Below are 18,202 nucleotides of genomic sequence, written 5' to 3' on the forward strand. Positions count from 1 at the left end.
TTGCTCTTGGGGAATTTTCCTGAGCCCATGAATGTTGTCATCATCTGGGAACTCTCATGGTCCACCTTTGAGGTTTATTCAGTCAGTGGTACATTAATGACATGCAACTTTGTACTCCCATTTCTTGAAATTTGTGTTCATTAAAGCTTAATTAAAAACAAGCAACAGTTCTTACCTGCTGTGGTGCTTCTTAAAATTGTTTGCCACTGGAATCTGTTTCACAAAGAGGGAAAACCCAGAGCTGGCCACTGAACAGCTGCACAGCCTTACAGTACCAGCAAGAAAATGAAATTAAAATCATAGGCTGGAAGAGGTGAAAGTGCAGGTTTGTAACAGAGTAGAAAAAAAAATTCCAGCAGTGTTTTCTGGCTGTCTGAAGATAATGAGTGCAATGATGCCTTAACTTCAATGGGAACAGAAGCAGACCCCTAGAGAACAGTGGTGGGATCTATAATGTAAAACCCCTGCTTATAACTCTGTTAAATAGCTTTGGTGTTGACTATAGAAGTAGCAGCTGTACACACTCTTGGCTGGAGAAGGAGAGCTGGGGAGATGTGAATATGTGGGAACATCTGGTGTGGAAACTAATCAAAGTGCAGAAATTATTTTCTGTGTTATTGCTTGATTGTTGTTCTCTACACCAGAAAAGGAGAACAGGAGGTGAGTGTCAAACCTCTTCAGAAAGTGCAGCAAATGCTGTTAAAAGGAAGAATATTTTTCTTCCCCTGAGTTTTGCGTTGTTTTGCTTGAAAATGAATCAATAGCAAAACTTTTTTAAGAAAAGAAAACGCAGTTACTCTTCATAGGATGGATGTTTCCCTCTCTCCCCTTGTCATGGGGTGACTTCGTGATGTTTGTATCCCCAGTTGCTTTGTTTATGTTGGATATTAAGTTCTGCACCTCTAAGATTGTCTCTGAGAGCGATGTGGGGGAAGGAGAAGCTGCAGTTTCTGTTCAGAAACAGGCCTCACTCCCCCGCATGCTGCCCCGGACTGTGCTGTCTGCAGCACGGACAGACAGCAGGACACAGCTTTCCTTGGTTGGTAGTTACTTTTTAGCTAGCTGAGGCAGAGAAACTCCCCAGACTATTTTTTCCTTGGATCTGTTCAAACCTGCTCTGGACAGAAAATCCAAACAAACCCCAGGAGCTCATGCCTGTGGCCCATCGGGGCCTGGGCCTCGGCACTTTCTGGTGCTGGAGGGACTGGTAAGAGACTGGGCAAGCTGAACAACATCACATGAAAAGGACTTTTCTGGATTTTCCATCTCATCCAACAGTGAGAGGTTTTATTGTTTAATATTATTCAATTTCTGTCAAATAAACAGGTTTTTTTCCACTTTTCTCTAAGGAAATCTTTTCACGAACCAGTTGGGGGAGGGGCCACTTGAATTTGCTTTCTAGAGGGACCCCATTCAGAGGTTTTCTCCCAAATTTGCCCTAAAACAGGACAGCCCTGCTAGGCAGGTATCTATGCTGTGCCTATGTATATAGTGAAACCTCTCTTTGTTTCCTCATTTCTCTTCCTGGCTGAGAAGACATTAATTTTCCTTGTGCAGCCTGCTGCACTCAAATTCTGCTCTTGCAGTAGGAGTGGTTTCATTCCTATGGCAAAAATTGAATATTTAGTAGTATCAAAAGAATAACTGCAGATATTCCAGAAATTCTTATTTCAGATTAGATAGGTTTACAGTTTTGGGCAAAATATCATCTGCTGTAGTCCAGTCAACCAAATATCTGCATTATTTTTAATTGTGGTTTACCTTTACAATCTGTGCCAGTTTGTCTTATCAGAACGTGATGCTGATACCACATCACATCTAAGTAAATGAAATAATTGTCTTCCATTGCTCAAGAGCTGTTTTGTATTTGCTTAAATTATACAGGCATTATTCTGCACCTACGTGTGGGGATGGCATTTGGGTGTTTGGTTCAGCAGTGTTATGTCCCTCACAGCCACGAGATGTCAGGCTGAGGAGCAGTGCTGGGCTTCGAGTGCTCTGCCTGTCTGTGTGTGTGCGTGTTTAAGCGAAAATGATGATGGGGGTAACAATGAAATCTTGGATTTTTAAAGGCTGCTAAAGAAGCCAGATGGTCAGTTATTTCTAAAGCCCGAAGACTTTGCTTAGAATTATTTAAAACTCTCATCCCTTCCTGTTTTGTACTAAGACATGATTAGGAATAAAGTGCACAGTGCCCAGTTCTCTCACTGGGTGCAAGGATTTGGCATTTGGCCTCATGTCCTTTGAGCCAGTGGCCCCACTGTCTTCAGTGGGAGTGGAGTTACGTGAATAATGAGTCTAAAAATGCAACCAACACATGATTCTGAGAAGGCTTTATAGGTACTACCTCCACTTGCTCAGCACTGTTGAAAGAAGTTTATAAAGTAGTAAGGTGTGTTAGAAACAAGATGTTTTTCTAGATTGTGCAGGGGAGGAGGAGTAGTTGTGGGTGAGTTGAGTTTTGGAAGGCCTGCTCTTTTGCAAGACATTAGGCAGGCAAGACTCACTAACCAGAACCTGACCTGCTCTCAGGAGCAGTGGTGGGCAGCAAAAAATTCCAGGGGCTTAACTAAAAATTTTCTACTTTGGTGCATTACTTAAATAATACACCTACAGTTGAGTCCATCTTTAAAGACTGCCTTTGTTCTGCTTGTCTAAAGTCTACGCATTCCATTTTCCCCAGGTTTTGTTGCTTTGCTCCTTTGACCTGAGCTTCTACAGATATTAGCCTTTCTGTCTGTGAAAAATTCCTAGCCCAGTGTGACAAGATCCAAGGATATGTCAGTTAAAAGTAATTATGCATATGTGTTATGTCTTGAACTGTGTCACAGAGTTGGAAGACATTTATGTGGTAAAGAAGCTTGCACTTTTAGACACAGATAACACAGAAAGAAGGTGGGAGAGCTACAGGTAGACACACTAGAATCTTCCTGTGTTGGTAAAAGTACAGACCCTGGATGGAATAGGAACTTCAGAGATACGGGAAATGGTCAGTCCCATGTAGTGCAGACTCAAACTGATGACTCATTACAACTTCTGGTGTAATTTATGAAACAGATGTAGGTTTTTTAGTCCTTTTGTAAGTGAGTATGTGTTTTTGTCACTGAGGATTTACATGTGGTACTAACTGGTGAAATGATAGGGAATTTGAGGCTATTTGCTTCTCAGGCACTTGGTAATTTTGATTTATACTATTCCTTCTTAATTTAGTGTCAATCATGAAGGAGCTTGGGCCACTGTGACCTCTGACAGAGATCATTTGGTGCTGGCTCACAGTGTGTGTGCCTGGGTTCTTAATAACACAGCAGCCAGCTCCTATGCTGGCAAAGATACAAAGAACATGAATGAATTTGAGACTCTCGATTTGAATAACTTTATCTCAAGTCCATTTAGTTCACTTAGTCGTGGAGTCAAGACAAATTGGACTGGAAGGGAGAAGGTTTCATATATCAGCCTAACAACCTGAAATGTCATTATTTTCCTCATGTTCTCCTGAACCCTTGCTGATTTTGTACTGCTGCATGTGTCTATCTCTGTTCCTTGTTCTCAGTGGATACCAAAGACATCCCAGGAAGCCTTTTACCAAATTTTAAATGTTTCTATAAGAAAAATGATGCAGTTTTAACAGCATGTGCAGGTATTTGTAGAAAAGCAAATGTGTTTCCCTCTTGGCTGTTTAGTTGTCTGTAACAATAATGTCATAAATAAATAATGTTTCTGTGAGGGAGAAGAGGAGATGTTTATCAGATAGAATACATGCCAGCTAGGATAACTCTGAACAAAATGTTAACATGGATTAAACAGGAAAACATGCTGCTGGCAAACAAATTGTTGGTGAAAACAGCTTCAGCTAGGGAGTTCCTTTCTGTTAGATAGAAATGGTGCCTGCCATACAGACCAGCATCTTAAATTAAGACATTTGTCACCAGAACTGCTGGGTCTGTGGAAACATTCAAATGAGAATAATTTAAGTGCTGCAATAGAATAATGCACAATAAAGAGTACATGGAACTGTACAAATGCTGCAGATTATAGTAGGATCAGAGAGATAATGCCTAAGGGATTACTTTTCTTTTCCTGAAATTATTTTTCAATCTAATTTACAACCCGATTCTGTTTCGTTGAAATCAAGGTGAGGCTTTCCTTTGCATTTAATGGATTCTGGAACAGGTTGTTAACAAATGCAAACTGGTCACTCCTTGGAGAATGAAACCTAATTTTTCACAGAATAGATGCACCATTTACACTGAAGTTCTGTGTTTTTTCAGAGTGTTTTGTAAGTGTATTTTCTCCTTCTCTGAGGCCAGATTTTGAGAATATGCAGGGTTAGCTCAACTTCATTTCACTTCCCCTTGGCTTCCTTCGCTAAGATGGACAGCTGAGGAAAAATCCACTCATAGTTTTTGTTATCAGTGTGCACATCTCCATTAGCAGCTGTACCAAGGCTGCTGACTAATTGCCACACAAGAATTACCATCCAAAACTGAACTCCAGAAGTAATGATAAAGCCATGCCTGTCTCTGTCTGCCTCTCTGGTTTTTGTGTTTTGATTTTTAAAGTCAGAGCGGGTTGGATGACAAGGAGCATACAGCTCCCAGGTGATACTGTCTCAGAGTGATCCTACCTCTTCTTAGCCATTGTAAGAAATTTGAGGAAAACAAAGTTAGCACTATAGACTAGGAAGAAAAAATACAGTTAAGAGGACTTTGGTGTTATTAAAATATATGCTGCAAGTTCAGCCTGTGCTTACACTTCATTTTTAAAATATGGTTACTATCCTGAAATGACTTCCAATTCAGTCTTTGATTTCTGTTATGGGAATTTTACATTTGAAGTTTTCATCTCCCCTCTTTCAGAGACATTTTTTGACTTAAGAGTTGGCACAATTTTATTATCAGTAAATTGCCCTAGTAATGTGAAAATGAAAAGCATGTTAAAATTTCTACTATAGACTCAAACTGATTACTCTGTGATTATCTAGTTATTTATTTATGTACTTTGTCAGCCCACTGTGCTTGGTTCAAAACACAGGAAAAATCTGGTGTTTAATGCAAATAATGCTTATTGGCTAAATAATGTACACTTGAAGAACAGGAAGAGAGAAAAGAGTGGCAAGACAATGTCTGAAAGCAGCAGAAGAAAATACAGAGACATTGGAGATAGCTGAATTATGAAGAAAGTATGTACATTCAGTCAGTTTTCTATTGGCTTGAGGGTAATCTCTGCCATATTACAACATACTGATTTATGGACTAATTAGTTGCACAAAACAAAAATATTTAGAGAAAATATTTCTTTCAAGCAGTCAGCAAAGCAACTAAACAATAGGAAAATGGATTTTGTGTATTAAAAAATTAAATTCAATATATATTTATGAGCCTATTCAAAATGTAGAGTCCTTTTGCTACCAGATTTCCAGTAAGCAAAAAATATCTATGTATCAAATCTAATTGGGTCAGTATCCAGACATTTTTAGAAGAAATTAAATGCCTAAGCTATAGGTATTTCAAGCCATAAAAGATGTATGTATTTACCAAGTCATAACATTATGTGAGCTCTAATATATCCAGTAAAATAAAAATCAGAAAGGAGGGGGAAAGGAAACCCCATAATAATCTCTTTATTTTGGAAGAGAATTGTAGTGCTCTACTGTTTTTCTGTATGGATATATTTTAATTTATCAGACTGTTAAAATGCTTCCAATTACTTTGACTCCCATATAACATTCCTTCACAAAACAGTAGTTGTGGTTTCCTTCTAGCCCTGAACTGAAGTGCCAATGAGAAAAAAACCAAACCAGAAAAATCACATGTGTGAGTTAAATATGACAACATTGAAACTCCAATGTTTTGGGAGGTGTAATGTAAAATAGACTTGGATGGGATAATCTGAAGTAAGTGGGTGGCAAATACATGCAGATGGGAGACTATTTAACTTCAGATTTGTGTAATTTGGATGGAATAGGGAACTGGAGGTCTCAGTACTTATTGCGGTGGAAGAGGTGTCAGAATTAATCTCTTTTCCTGTAATTGAGTTTGTAAGTCTCTCAGCATCTTCAAGCTTCAGTCCTTATGAATAAAATGGAAATAACATGCTTCCCTGCTTTGCAGTAGTGTCATGAGGCTAACCTCAGTACAGTCTGGAAGATACTCTGATGTTAGATATTGTCAGTAAATGAGAAAACTGTCAAAAAATTGTTCAGCACTCCATCTACATAGTTTAGTCATCGTTCCTTACATCCTACTCAATGAGCGAATTGTAGAAGTCGTTGTGCCTCTACCAGATCTGGGAAGGCAAAAGAGCACTGCCAAGACAAATTCATAGGTACCAATCCACCTACCTAGTGCCCGTGGGAGATCTGCAGAGCAAAGTAAGAAAAATAATTTATGAGGGCATAGAAAAAGCTCTGACATGAGGGAAGAAAGCAAGCTGAAGTATGGCAAAAGAAAGCAGTATAATAAATGTAACTACCAGGGTGTTCTACATGCCAGTTCTCCCACCCTTCCAAGCAACAGTAATTAGAGGTAAGAGCTGTTAACAAGACATGCATCAAATGAGTCAGTGCATCCAGGGCCTTTCAGTCCCTCGTTGTACGTGGGACTGCAGATGCCAATAGAAGGGAAAATGTTCTCTTCTGAACACATTTAATTTTCTATGTCCTCATAAAAATTACTTTTAGGGATTTCAGAGGTGTGTGGCAAAGAGCAAATGTAGCTGCTGGCATTACACAGATCCTGGCAAGGGGATTCTTCCTGCACTGTGCTTACTGTGCTGTGACCTGAGCCAGGCCTGTGATGTGTGGAAAAGCAGCTGCTTCATGGACACCTGGACTAGAGATGGCCAGACTTGTGCAAAGCGCACAGCTGGAGCAAAGACAAAGCAGAGGTGGTGCTGATGGGCCTGGGCTCTTCCAGCAGGTAAGTGAGCAGTGTATCACCTGGACAGAAAGTGAAATCAAGTGAAGACTCTCCTGTCTGTGTGAGGCTCAAGTGCTGCAATTTCCAAATCAGAAATTACAATGGTAAAATCTGCCTACAGATTTTGAGAATGTATGTAGTACCTAGACTGGCTTTTCCCCTGAGATCTGGCATATTTTTAGTCTGAGTTCTCTTTCTTTTCCTTCTCCTCATGTTGGGTTTTCCTCATTTTACATCTTTTATCAAGACTTACAATATTGTAAGTCTTGATAAAAGTGTACTTTTCTTTCATTTTTGCTTTGTTTCCTTCTGGATTCCAGTACCTTTCATATACACTTCTATTTGGATTAAGGTAAAATTTGTGTCTGATTGGTAGTAAGAACATTTTTTGTTCTACTTCATCTTGATCTTGCTGGTCTGCATCTTCAGTAACCTGTTTCTGATGTGTGGGCTCCAACATTAATTTCTTTGTTTAACCTTTTATTTTTCTACACTGTGAAGCTGAAGACTTTGTTTTAATATTTGAATTCCATTTCCTGTGAATGCTTTTTAGTGCTATTAGATGAGTAAATCTCAACTTACAAATGTGACTGTCATTATATTTTAGCTTACTGGTTTTTGGCATGCATAGCTTTGAGCTGGGCATGTATTTAGCAGGTCTGTTTTGAAAGAAGAATGTAATACTCTTACTGCGCATAAGGTCAGTAAAACCAGCAACAAGTAAACAAAACAATTTATTTTAGTACTTGTCTAAATTTATTAGTGCATTGTAAATACTTTAAATTCTCCTGCAATTAAGATGACTAATATTAAGTTATAGGAAATAATATGAGATATCATGATAGTTACAAACATGATGGTTATCATTAATTTATCAACAATTTATTAATCAAATCTGTTGTTCATTCTCATTAAAATACCAGTACAGGAATACTATCTTCTTTATGACCTTGGTATTCATAACCCCCAATAAAGTGAAGAATAAAGTGAAGAAAGTATGAAGTTAAGTAATAATTGCTTACTTACCTGTTCAGGCAAGGAACAATTTCAGACCATTTGGGATACATCTGTTTGTCTTGCTTGTTACTTGTGAGAAAAAATTTGGTTTGATCCTCATTATAAAATGAGGAGGTGTGAGGTTGTATTTTCTAATTAATAATAAAGGTTATGCATAAAAAATATTATGTGTATATTAGTGCTATATATAGTGATAGTTGTAACCAAAGCTACCAAGAAATTTTCAATACTCTTGTAGCTTAACACTATTCATATTCAATGTGCTGTGAAGCTTGAGCATGGTGAATTTGTTCCTTGACTTTGCCAGCTGCTTCTTGGGTTGTTTCAGGCAACTTCATTTACCTCTCTGAATCAGTTTCTTCATCTCTGGTAAAAGATACCTGAAGCATCTGAACATTTATAGACTATAGGTAGAGAATAAAAGTCTGGCCCTATTATATCTTTGAGGGTTTTTGAAGTATCTCACTTGTGATGAATGGAAGTGCTTTGACTTTGAGTGTCATTAGAATCTTGTAAGAATCTTAGCCTTGTATTTATTCAGTTATAACAAGTAAATACATTTTTTCATTCAACGTGGTTGCAGAATTCAGTCAAAGGGACCCAAGCCTTTGAAGGGACCCAAGCCTTTTAATGTCAATTGCAAACAATTAATACAGGCAGCAGCCACTAATTTTGCATCTACAGTCATTTGTGGGTGCAAAGTGAACCATGCTTCCAGTAGATGTACCAGGCTTGACATGGTTTCATTTATCTGTTCAGGTAACACTGAATACAGCCATTGAGAGATGTGAAAGCATAAGGAAAGATCAAGGCTTCTTAAGAACAGGGAACTTAGAATATGCCTTACACAAACTGTCAGAGTAAAGGCCTGAATGATCTACATCTCATCAGGTGTTTTTGGTGGTCTTGTGGAGGAATGGTGGAACTTCTAAATGCAGAGAATGTGTTAATCTCAAAACAATCGATGTCCTAACCGGAAAAATTCATTAAAAAACCCCCATTCAATCAATGGAGCTGAATCAGAAATCAGAGATTTTTTCTTTTTTTGTTCATTCGTGAGAAGTCATGTTCCCATATATAAGCATTAGGATTTACTTATTTATTCTTGGATGTCACAAATACTTGCAGAGAGTTCTTGGGTGAAAATTACACTATATGAGAAATGGAAAATACTCACCCCAAACCAGTCCCATTTTCTCTAAACAGACACGCACAGCCCCAGAACCCACCCCTGCCCCTCTTTTCCTGGATAACGCTGCTATTACTGCAGTTTCTCAACAATAGTTTGCTTCTAGTACAAGAAGTGCATTTCCAGTGACAACAGTAGACTTGAAGATGTGTCTAGCAGCTCCACTGGGCAGTAACTGTGTACTCAGGAGGTGTCTTGGAACTGGAACAAGCACATCTGCAAACACAGGTGCCAGGTGTTTGATGGGGGCGTGACGCCTGGCGTGTCCCTGTGTGAGATGTGCCCCTGCTGCCAGATGCTGTGGTGCTTTCTGGAACAGGGCTGGAACTTTGGCTCTCTGCCTGCTGTGGACTCCCATTCACTGCATTCCATGGTGTGATCTTTATCCCAGTCCTCCTCAGAGATGAGTACTGGGTAGCAATGTATGCAGAAATACAAGCCTGAAGCCTTTACAATCTGTTTAGGCCTCGATTACATCAATTAGTCTTCCCTATACTATTTGAGGCTGTAAAAAGTCTCAAGCAGTATTTCATTGTCTGTCTGTTTGTGTCTGTATAGATAATGATGGCCAGAAAAACAATAAAGGGAAACATATGCTTTGTACTGGAATTTTATCTGTTGCATATTATGGCAAAATGGTGTCTTGGTGAACATACTGCTCTGGTGATGAACTTTCATTTCATTAAATGAAATGCACCATATGGTGCAAAATGCTGCTGCTGCTGTACTTGTTTGTTTTGAATATACTTATATCCTCTTCTTTTTGATACTGTGTGAGGGTGGGAAAAGTATTGTTGGTTAATATAAAATTTCTAATTTATAATGCTAGATCTACATTGTAGTGGATAAATGTTTGCATCCATAAATAATTAAGCTTACAGTTTTTCTTGGGAATGAATTATATCTTAATATTTACATCTGTAACTTTGCATTTGCAAGGACAAACATGAATGCTAAGCTGAAGGTTGCCTGAAAATCTGGTCTTGCATATTCTATGAAAAATATTACTCACATTTCTCACAGGTGAATAAACTGCACGCCTGGATGAATCTAGTTAATTCAATGGTTTAATAAACCTAGAATCCCAATGAGGTTATAACAAATCCCCCCGGCATCTCGGAGTTATGAGAAAGATGTATAAAATTATATGCAAGCATAAGAGTTTTTTCTAAATTTGAGGAGTCTTTTGCACATTATTTTTTTGTTCTGTTCACTACACGAAATAACTTCTCGTGGCTCTGTCATGATAAAGTATTAGATCAATTATATTTTGAGGGCAATATCTGGGGTCAGTTTGCATCATTTTTTTTTTCCATTTGGATATTTTTTTTTTGGAAACAATTACATAGCACGAAATCAGATGCCTCTCTTTTAATTTCCCTGTGAGAAAGATGGCTGGCGTGAAATGGAAATTTCTGCAGTTCTCTTGTTAGGGAGCAGCACCTTGTCATAAGATGCCCCATTTTTACGTGTTAAATACATGTGGATCCTGGATCAGAACCAATTCTCTAGGTAAAAACACAGAAATAGCAAGTTGACTGGGACTGATTGATTTAGCACAGCAGCTGGAATGAATATAACTAAATAAATCTTGAATATGTATATAACTGAATAAATCTTGAATATATCTTAAATAAATATTTGAATAAATCTAAATTACTACATGATGAATGCTTTTTTAGGGTCACTGTACTCTGAACTATAATCTGGACAACTAAGCAATCTAAAGCCTGGTCAGTTCTTGGATGAGAAACCTTCTAGGAAAGAAGTATCAGACAGAAAATTATAATTCCATAGTGGGTTTCTTTTGCTGTGTTTTGATACAGAAGCAAAATCCTAGGCTAGGGACTGGGTTGGCCTTTTTCAGTATCATGAATGTGTTGTTATTTTACAGGCATTCACAGGGAGAGGATACCCATTCCAAGAAACCTCAATATGTTGGAAGGGGTCTATATTTTCTGGTGAAAAATAAAGCAGATGCTGCAACTGCATGTTATCATGGAGAGATCCTATGCATGCTCAGGAAAAGGAATCTGTTGTTCTTCACAGCTTCTGAAACAGGGAACAAGTTCTGCCTTCATTTTACACTGAGTTGAGTAAAAAATTGCAGGTAAAGTAATGCTAAGTGCTGTAAATCTCTCACAAAGATGCACACATAATTTTAGAAATATACTTGGAATACAGTAGCAGAAACTTACACTCAAATTTTCATTTAGTAAAGTTCTGTGGAGTTCAGAGGAAAAAATAATGAAGCTGAAGAAAAGCACGATTGATAAAAAAACTTTCCACTGAATGTATTCCTGCATAAAACTGTAATTTTATTAATAGGTGATGGAAGATAAAATGCACAAAATGGTAGCTAAAGATGTGGAAAGCCATATACTCTGCCCTGGTTAAGAGGATCCCAAGTATATGAAATTGAAATGTAGCTGAGTTGATTGTGATCTTATATTCATTATACTTCAGCACTGCTGGCAGAATCCCTTCTAAGCAAATGAGCATAACATGCTTACTTAGCACTTTCACAAAGCCTTGCATTTATAATCACAATTAAAGCACTTCTTTTGCAATAATTACACAATCTGAATTGGTCTGTGGTAATATAAGAAAACTTTAATTCCACATTTTAATATCAGAAATCCACTTAGTTATGGGTAGTCTCCAGCTCTGTAGTATGTCACCTGTATTAGCATTCATATTCCTCATTGAGTCTTCTCAGTGTACTCTTCTGTTTATTTAATGAACATACTTCTAAAATATACCTGCAATCTCATGTAGGCCACGGCTGGCAACCAGCAAAGCACTTCATTTCTCTCTGTGTTATCTTATTTAGCCCACAAACGAGTGCAAGTGTGAACAGCAAGCTTTCTACATGATGGAGGGTCAGGGTGACAGCCTGAAGAGGCAGCAGCTTGATGTCATCAGCATCTTCAGAGTATCCTTTTAGAATCCTATTTCTTTTTAGAAATGAAGACCTGGTTTCCCTACCCACTTCTGGAGGCTGGGTACTGTCCTGCAAAACTTGCTTCCTCAACGGAAAGAGGTTTTCCAAGAAAGCAGTGCCCTAAATTCTGCTGTTCACCGTTTGAAAGAGGCAGCCAGGTAGAATTTATTTCTCTCAGGATTTTTTCTTTTGCTGATTAATTGTTTTCCACACTAGGCTATTATGTTGGTAAAATATTTATAACCATTATGATGAAAATTGCTAGGAAATGAATTCACATAGTCCTGCTACCTTTAGATTTTTTTTTTTCCCCAGGACTTTGAAACACTGCTGTGGTTTTGGCTTGCCTCTCTAGTCTTCCTATTCTTTTCTGTCACACTCAGTAATTGGCCTAATAAAAGGCAGTAACGAGAATTTATTACACCTTGGGTGATACTTGAAACAAACTTTATTTGCTGGAGCAGCACTTTTTATCTACTCGCTGCTGTATATTTTGACAGTCCTTCTAAATATTAAATCTGATTTTATTAAAAGTTAAATCTTGGTGCTTTTTTGTGATTGCTGCTGTTTTTGCAGTTTCTTAAGCAGACTAGTACATATATAAACATACCTTTTTAATGAAGCTTTTGGAGAAATAATGTAAGCTGTGGCTCTATCTGCTTATTGCCAGAATCACAAAAAAGGTATGAATTAAAGACAGGCTTCTATGATACCTTGTAATTTAGTTTTGGAATAATGCATGTGATTAATTGAGAGAACAAAGATGAGAACTATTCAACTTTTCATACCTTTTTCAAGATTGGGATTTGATGAAATCTTCCTTGAGCAAATGATGCCCTCAACATTTTAAGTTCACAAAGTGAGAGCAGTAAAATTAAAGCCAGGTTAGATTGTTATAATTTCCACTTTGGAATCTGTGTTTCTTCCAGATACTGAACGGTAAAACCATAAACTTTTTTTCTTTGTTTTCTAAAAAGGCCTTAAGAAATAGCAATAAGTCATCCTGGAACTGTTTATGCAGGAATTTTTATTCTTTGAAATCTTCCAGTGTTAAAGCAACAAGAAAACATTTATAATGTCCTTTGGTGGAATCTTATTACACTTGTTATATATGTAAACTGATATTCTTTGATGCCAGCACGTTGCCCATACAGAGAAATCTCTGCACAATTAAATGAAAGGAAAAAGAAAAGGACTAAATAAAAAGTAATATTTTTCTCTTACCTGATTAGAATTAAATACATTAATAAATTGTCTGGTAACACAAATAGGCAATAATACAAAAAATCTACATTGTACATTATTTCAAGAAAAATAACTTCATTTGAATACAAAAGGATAAATACACTTTTTGTCCTATAGCCACTCTTGTACAGTAAGTGAACACAGCATCTTACTGATGCAGTGCTGCTAAGGTATACAAGGATATGACTGGCTTGAGTTTTATTGAGGGGGCTGTTACACATGTGCATCACTAACATCAGACAAAGAAATCTTTCAACCAACAAGGGTTACAGAGCAACGTTCACTAAAGCACAGGTTGGAAAGGATTTGGGGACTGAAGCAGGCCAATATGGCAGCTTTTACAGATTTCCTTATACCCACAATGCACTGACAGCAAAGAATGCCTTGGTTTGGTCAGTCCACACACCGGGCGGAGGTACGGGAGCGCACCAGAGAGGAGTAACGAATGTTGTGGGAATTCCCTTCCCGTTCCGGGGGCTGTCAAAGCCATGTCAGTCCCGCAGCCTGCACCGATTGATTTGACAGAGCAGGCAGCTGCCAGCGTGTGTCGAGTCAGAGGAACGCTCTTGACGCGCAGCCCTGTCCGTGACTGAGTGATATGGCTTAGTTCAGTTCGGCCTTCTTAGTTTGTATGTGGTTATTTTTACTCTTTTCCTTTAGGGATTCCAGCGGCGAACGCCTGGGCTGTGTCCCGTTTCCATGCGGCACGTTGCCGTGCACAGTCCGCGTGTGAGGCCGGGCGCGGCCTCAGCAGGCGCGGAGCGCCCAGGCCGCGAGCAGCGCGGGCAGCAGCGGGCCCGGCCCCGGCAGGCCCCGGGCCGAGCTCTGGCCGCAGCCGCCCGGCTCCCGCTCGCACTTGAGCTTCTCGCACAGGATGCCCGTGTAGGCCGGGGGACACTGGCACCGCACGTTGTTGATGCAGGTTCCCCCGTTCTGGCAGTGCAGGAGTTCATTGTCACACACGTTTGCTGCAAGATAGCAGGGAGAGGGGGGGAGAGAAGAGACATTAAATGTAAGTTCATCTACGGCAGAAATGCACTAAAACCAGAACTGAAACTCCACCTCCCTCCGCTTCCTGAGGAGCGTATGAAAAGGGGCTGTGCTTTCTCAAATACTCGGATTTTTATTTCTTTATTTCTTTATTTTTCCTTAAGGCTGTATTCTTGGAAAACCATGTAATTCACTTTTAACACCACCAACTATGGTATTGATTAATTTTATATGAGGTACTATTTAATAATGAAATAATAAGAATATTAATACATGCCTTGTGCTAATGACTGTATCTTTATAGTTATTACTGAACTTGAACCGTAAGTGGTGTGTGTTATTTGAAAGGGGCAAGTTATCTAGAGCTTTTGGAAAGCATGAACAGTGGTTAAAAATGCAATATGGCTTTGCTGAAGTAAAAAGATCTGCATGAGAGGGCAAGGTTTTATAATCAAGAACTGCATGTATTAATGATCTGCAAAAAATTATGCAAAAAAGATAAGGCAAGCACAGGCAGGAAATTCAGCATGCTGTTGGATGGGGATTATATGGTACAGACATCTGGAAATAAAAGATAATGTTATTTCCATTATAGATCAAATATTTCATCCTAATTAGATTTGCTGCTTTGGTGCATGGTATCTTAAAGCTGTATCTTAGATATCTAAGATATTGTAGCCTGATAACAGCTTCAGAAATCAGATTTGACAAGGGAGTTAAGAGAAAATAATACAGGCAAAACTTTTAGAACTGCATAATTTTATAATATTTTGAAAAGTTGACAGCTTTACTTTGTATTGCTTTATATCAATTCAAATATTTCATGGGTGAAAATGCAGAGGTTTGAGCAACATACTAATTAAATGTGTCAATCTGTGTTTTGTTTCAGATGATATCACGAGTATGATACATATTAAAGCTCTGCCTTTCACAGAGGCAGTTTTAGTAAAGGGCTTGCACCTACAATTTAGGTAGAAGGTAACAGTAAAAATTTTAACTTAGAGAATTAGGGAGAAGATTATTTGATTAAGAAGCAGACTCAACATCATACAATGTTTATTTGTACCTTAGCCTGAAAATAATTAGCCCTAAATAATTTAGAATAAAGTATTATTAATTTTATCTTAAACATTACTGTTTATTGTGAAAAAGAAGTACAGTTTTGCAAATAGTTATTAACTTATTTTTAAAAGCAGTCCAAATATCACAAGAACTACAAATAAAATAGTCCAAGTTCTTAAGTGGTGTAGTTCTACATAAATCTGTACAATTTTGAGCTCCACTAACCTCACTGGTAATCTTATCTGTCCTGACTTGCTTTCAGAAAAATATTTTTTCTCACCCTAGAAGATCTCTCCAACAATTGCTTTCTGATATTCTGCATCTAAGTGGGTCAAATAATGCAATATGTTGGAAACTTGTAGGTGCAATTAAGAGGGGCCAGTAAAAAATTATTTTTTGAGTGATTCCTTTAGCAATCAAGGAATTGATTGAGCTATTGATTTAATATTGTCCAGTTTCTGAATTCCAAAGGAAAATTTTAGTAGTAAGGTACAACAACACATTTTGTTGATGATTCTACATCTGAATTTTAATGTTCTACACGTACGTTAGAAAAAATGTATAAGAAACAGTAAGTCACCACCAAATAAATGTGATGAGATTAACAACCCAGAAAATACCATGGTAACAGGCAGAAAAAATTAACTGTATTTTAAAAGTCAATATTTGCATTACATCTCTTATAACTGGGCTGTGTATCTTTGAAGTTGACTTTATTATTCAGACTGTATGTGTTTAATCATCTCAATATGCAAAATCAAAGTATTTTATCTGATGAGACGGCTACTGGATCTGCATGTTCTAGACTACTCATTGCTGGGATGCTTCTTACAGTTCAGGCATTGGAAACTGTGAAATATCTGCCCCATCAATACAGACCCTTGTTTGCCTTGACAAACTCAGTGTGAGTTCATTAAATACCACTTCTTAAACAGCAGAGGAGATGTTTCACTTCACATTTTGCCTGGAATAATTTATCCAGATTTTCTGAAGTATTAAGTAAACCATATTTTTAAAATTTATTATAAAACAAATATCTTTACTATTTTAAAATTTATTTTGCAGACTGTAGCCTATTATTTGAAGAGGCCCTTAGCCCAGATCTGGTCTGTAGTTACAGGTGGCTGGAGATGGGGAGGCTGAAGAGGTGTTTTGCTCCAGCTGGCTGTTCTGCCTGACACACTCATGCAGACTGCTACCAAATGCCTCTCAACACTGCCGTCTGCAAAATTCCGGATACAATGTTATAGACACTGATTTCTAAATCAGACCATTTATTTCTCATTATTCTCATTTCAAGTTTTTGAAATGTGCTTAAAGAAGGGATGGACCAAAAGCTTTATCATTATCCTTATATGCTTTTAAATGTTTGCTCACAGGAATGCAGGTAAATTTTATTGTTCTCAGCAAAATACTGTATAGCTGAAAATTCTGGAATTGTTGATCTTGTATTGCCACAGCTTTCCTAATTTTGTGCTTGTATCTCTTTCTTTTGCACACAGACATGCATATATATATATATCATGTAGATAGCATTTGTGATGTGAGCTGGAAGCTAAATGAAAAAAAATCTGGAAATGTTATGAAATCCCATTATTTTTTGCCAATTTTGTTTTAATTTTATTCTGACCGACTCTAATACCATTTTCACCTTTCTGAAAGTATGGTCAGAATTACTTTCAAAACTTTAATATTGACCTGATGAATGGCATCAGGTACCAAGTTCTGACCTAAGAATGAAACTTGGAGAAGCGACACAAGACCTAATTCTGAAGTCATCACATTGAAGACTATTAAGACCTGTGTGGCTGAACTAGCTGTGCATTTGCTGGCAGATCTTCCTTAATTAGAAACCAGGACATCAAACTGGTCACTTTAAAACCAAAACAGGTATCCCATTTATTTTGGAGAGTTTTGCAGGCCTTTTTGAGGGATATTTCTGAGCACAGTCTCCAGATCTGTGCTACTGCATGAAGTGAAATATTTAAAGTAAATTAAAGGAAATTGTTTTAAAGTTACTCTCATAATTCATCAGTTTACAATCTAACTATGGTCCTTAAAACACTTCACAAAAGAGACAGAAAAGAAGGCACAACATATGTCACAAAATATTCTTGATCTTCAGTTGCAATATTAATAAATTTGGGAATGAAATAAAAAAGGAAAACAAGGGAAAAATACCCATCCTAACCAGCTCAAGGGGTAGTCTTAGCCTGTCATAAATGTGCTAGTGTTTCACAGAATTTATATTGGGCATTAAATGAAATATTGTGACTAACACAGCTGTTTGGCAAATGACTTAAATGTTCAAATCTGAGTAATACATGAAAATTCCTGAGTTTCTTTAAAACTCAGCTTCAATATCTTTGCAGCTTCTTGGAAGAAAAGAGTTAGACAGCTCAGGCTGATTTTAGTTCTGAAGCAGCAACAGAGACAGAGAAGCAGAAATGCGGGCTTTGCTCTCTTCAGTTGGGAGGCACAGCCTCTGCTCTTGGCTTAAGGACCTTCTGGTCACTGTTTCTGGGCAGCTGCAGAGCACATGCCCAGGGCTTTAGGTTTGTCTGCTGCCCAGACAGAAAAACAAGTTGCTACTGAACTTAAATACAGTTCCTTCTACACTTCTGTCTTTCCCAAAGGCTATCCAAGAGGGGAGAAAATAAAATTTGTACCTTTTTTTGTGCTGTCTTAATTTTTGTACAGCTTGCCTACAGTAGCATCTTATTTAGGTGGGACAGGCTATTGACATACTTTTTGAACTGGGATAGATGGTGTTCTTTTTCTGCATCAAAATCTGGACTTATGAAGAAATTTTCTTTGTGGGAACAACATAAATATCAC

The 18,202-nt window shown here is 37.8% G+C and overlaps 1 protein-coding gene across 7 annotated transcripts in view; it reads right to left on the bottom strand.

Moving 5' to 3' along the window:
- Positions 1–13,073: 13,073 nt before the first annotated feature.
- The window catches only part of NTNG1 (netrin G1), a 153,682-nt gene continuing 148,553 nt past the window's right edge, over positions 13,074–18,202 (bottom strand). For all 7 annotated transcript variants that reach the window (XM_088060604.1, XM_088060600.1, XM_088060598.1 and 4 more), the window contains one exon: positions 13,074–14,280. In XM_088060604.1, coding sequence (XP_087916730.1) covers positions 14,060–14,280 — 221 coding nt within the window. In that variant the 3' untranslated portion in view covers positions 13,074–14,059. The remainder of the gene's footprint in view (positions 14,281–18,202) is intronic.

The sequence above is a fragment of the Pseudopodoces humilis genome, chromosome 10 (genome assembly GCF_049639895.1).
Source record: "Pseudopodoces humilis isolate 2021_Gansu_Grassland_sample_001 chromosome 10, ASM4963989v1, whole genome shotgun sequence".
NCBI lineage: Eukaryota > Metazoa > Chordata > Aves > Passeriformes > Paridae > Pseudopodoces > Pseudopodoces humilis.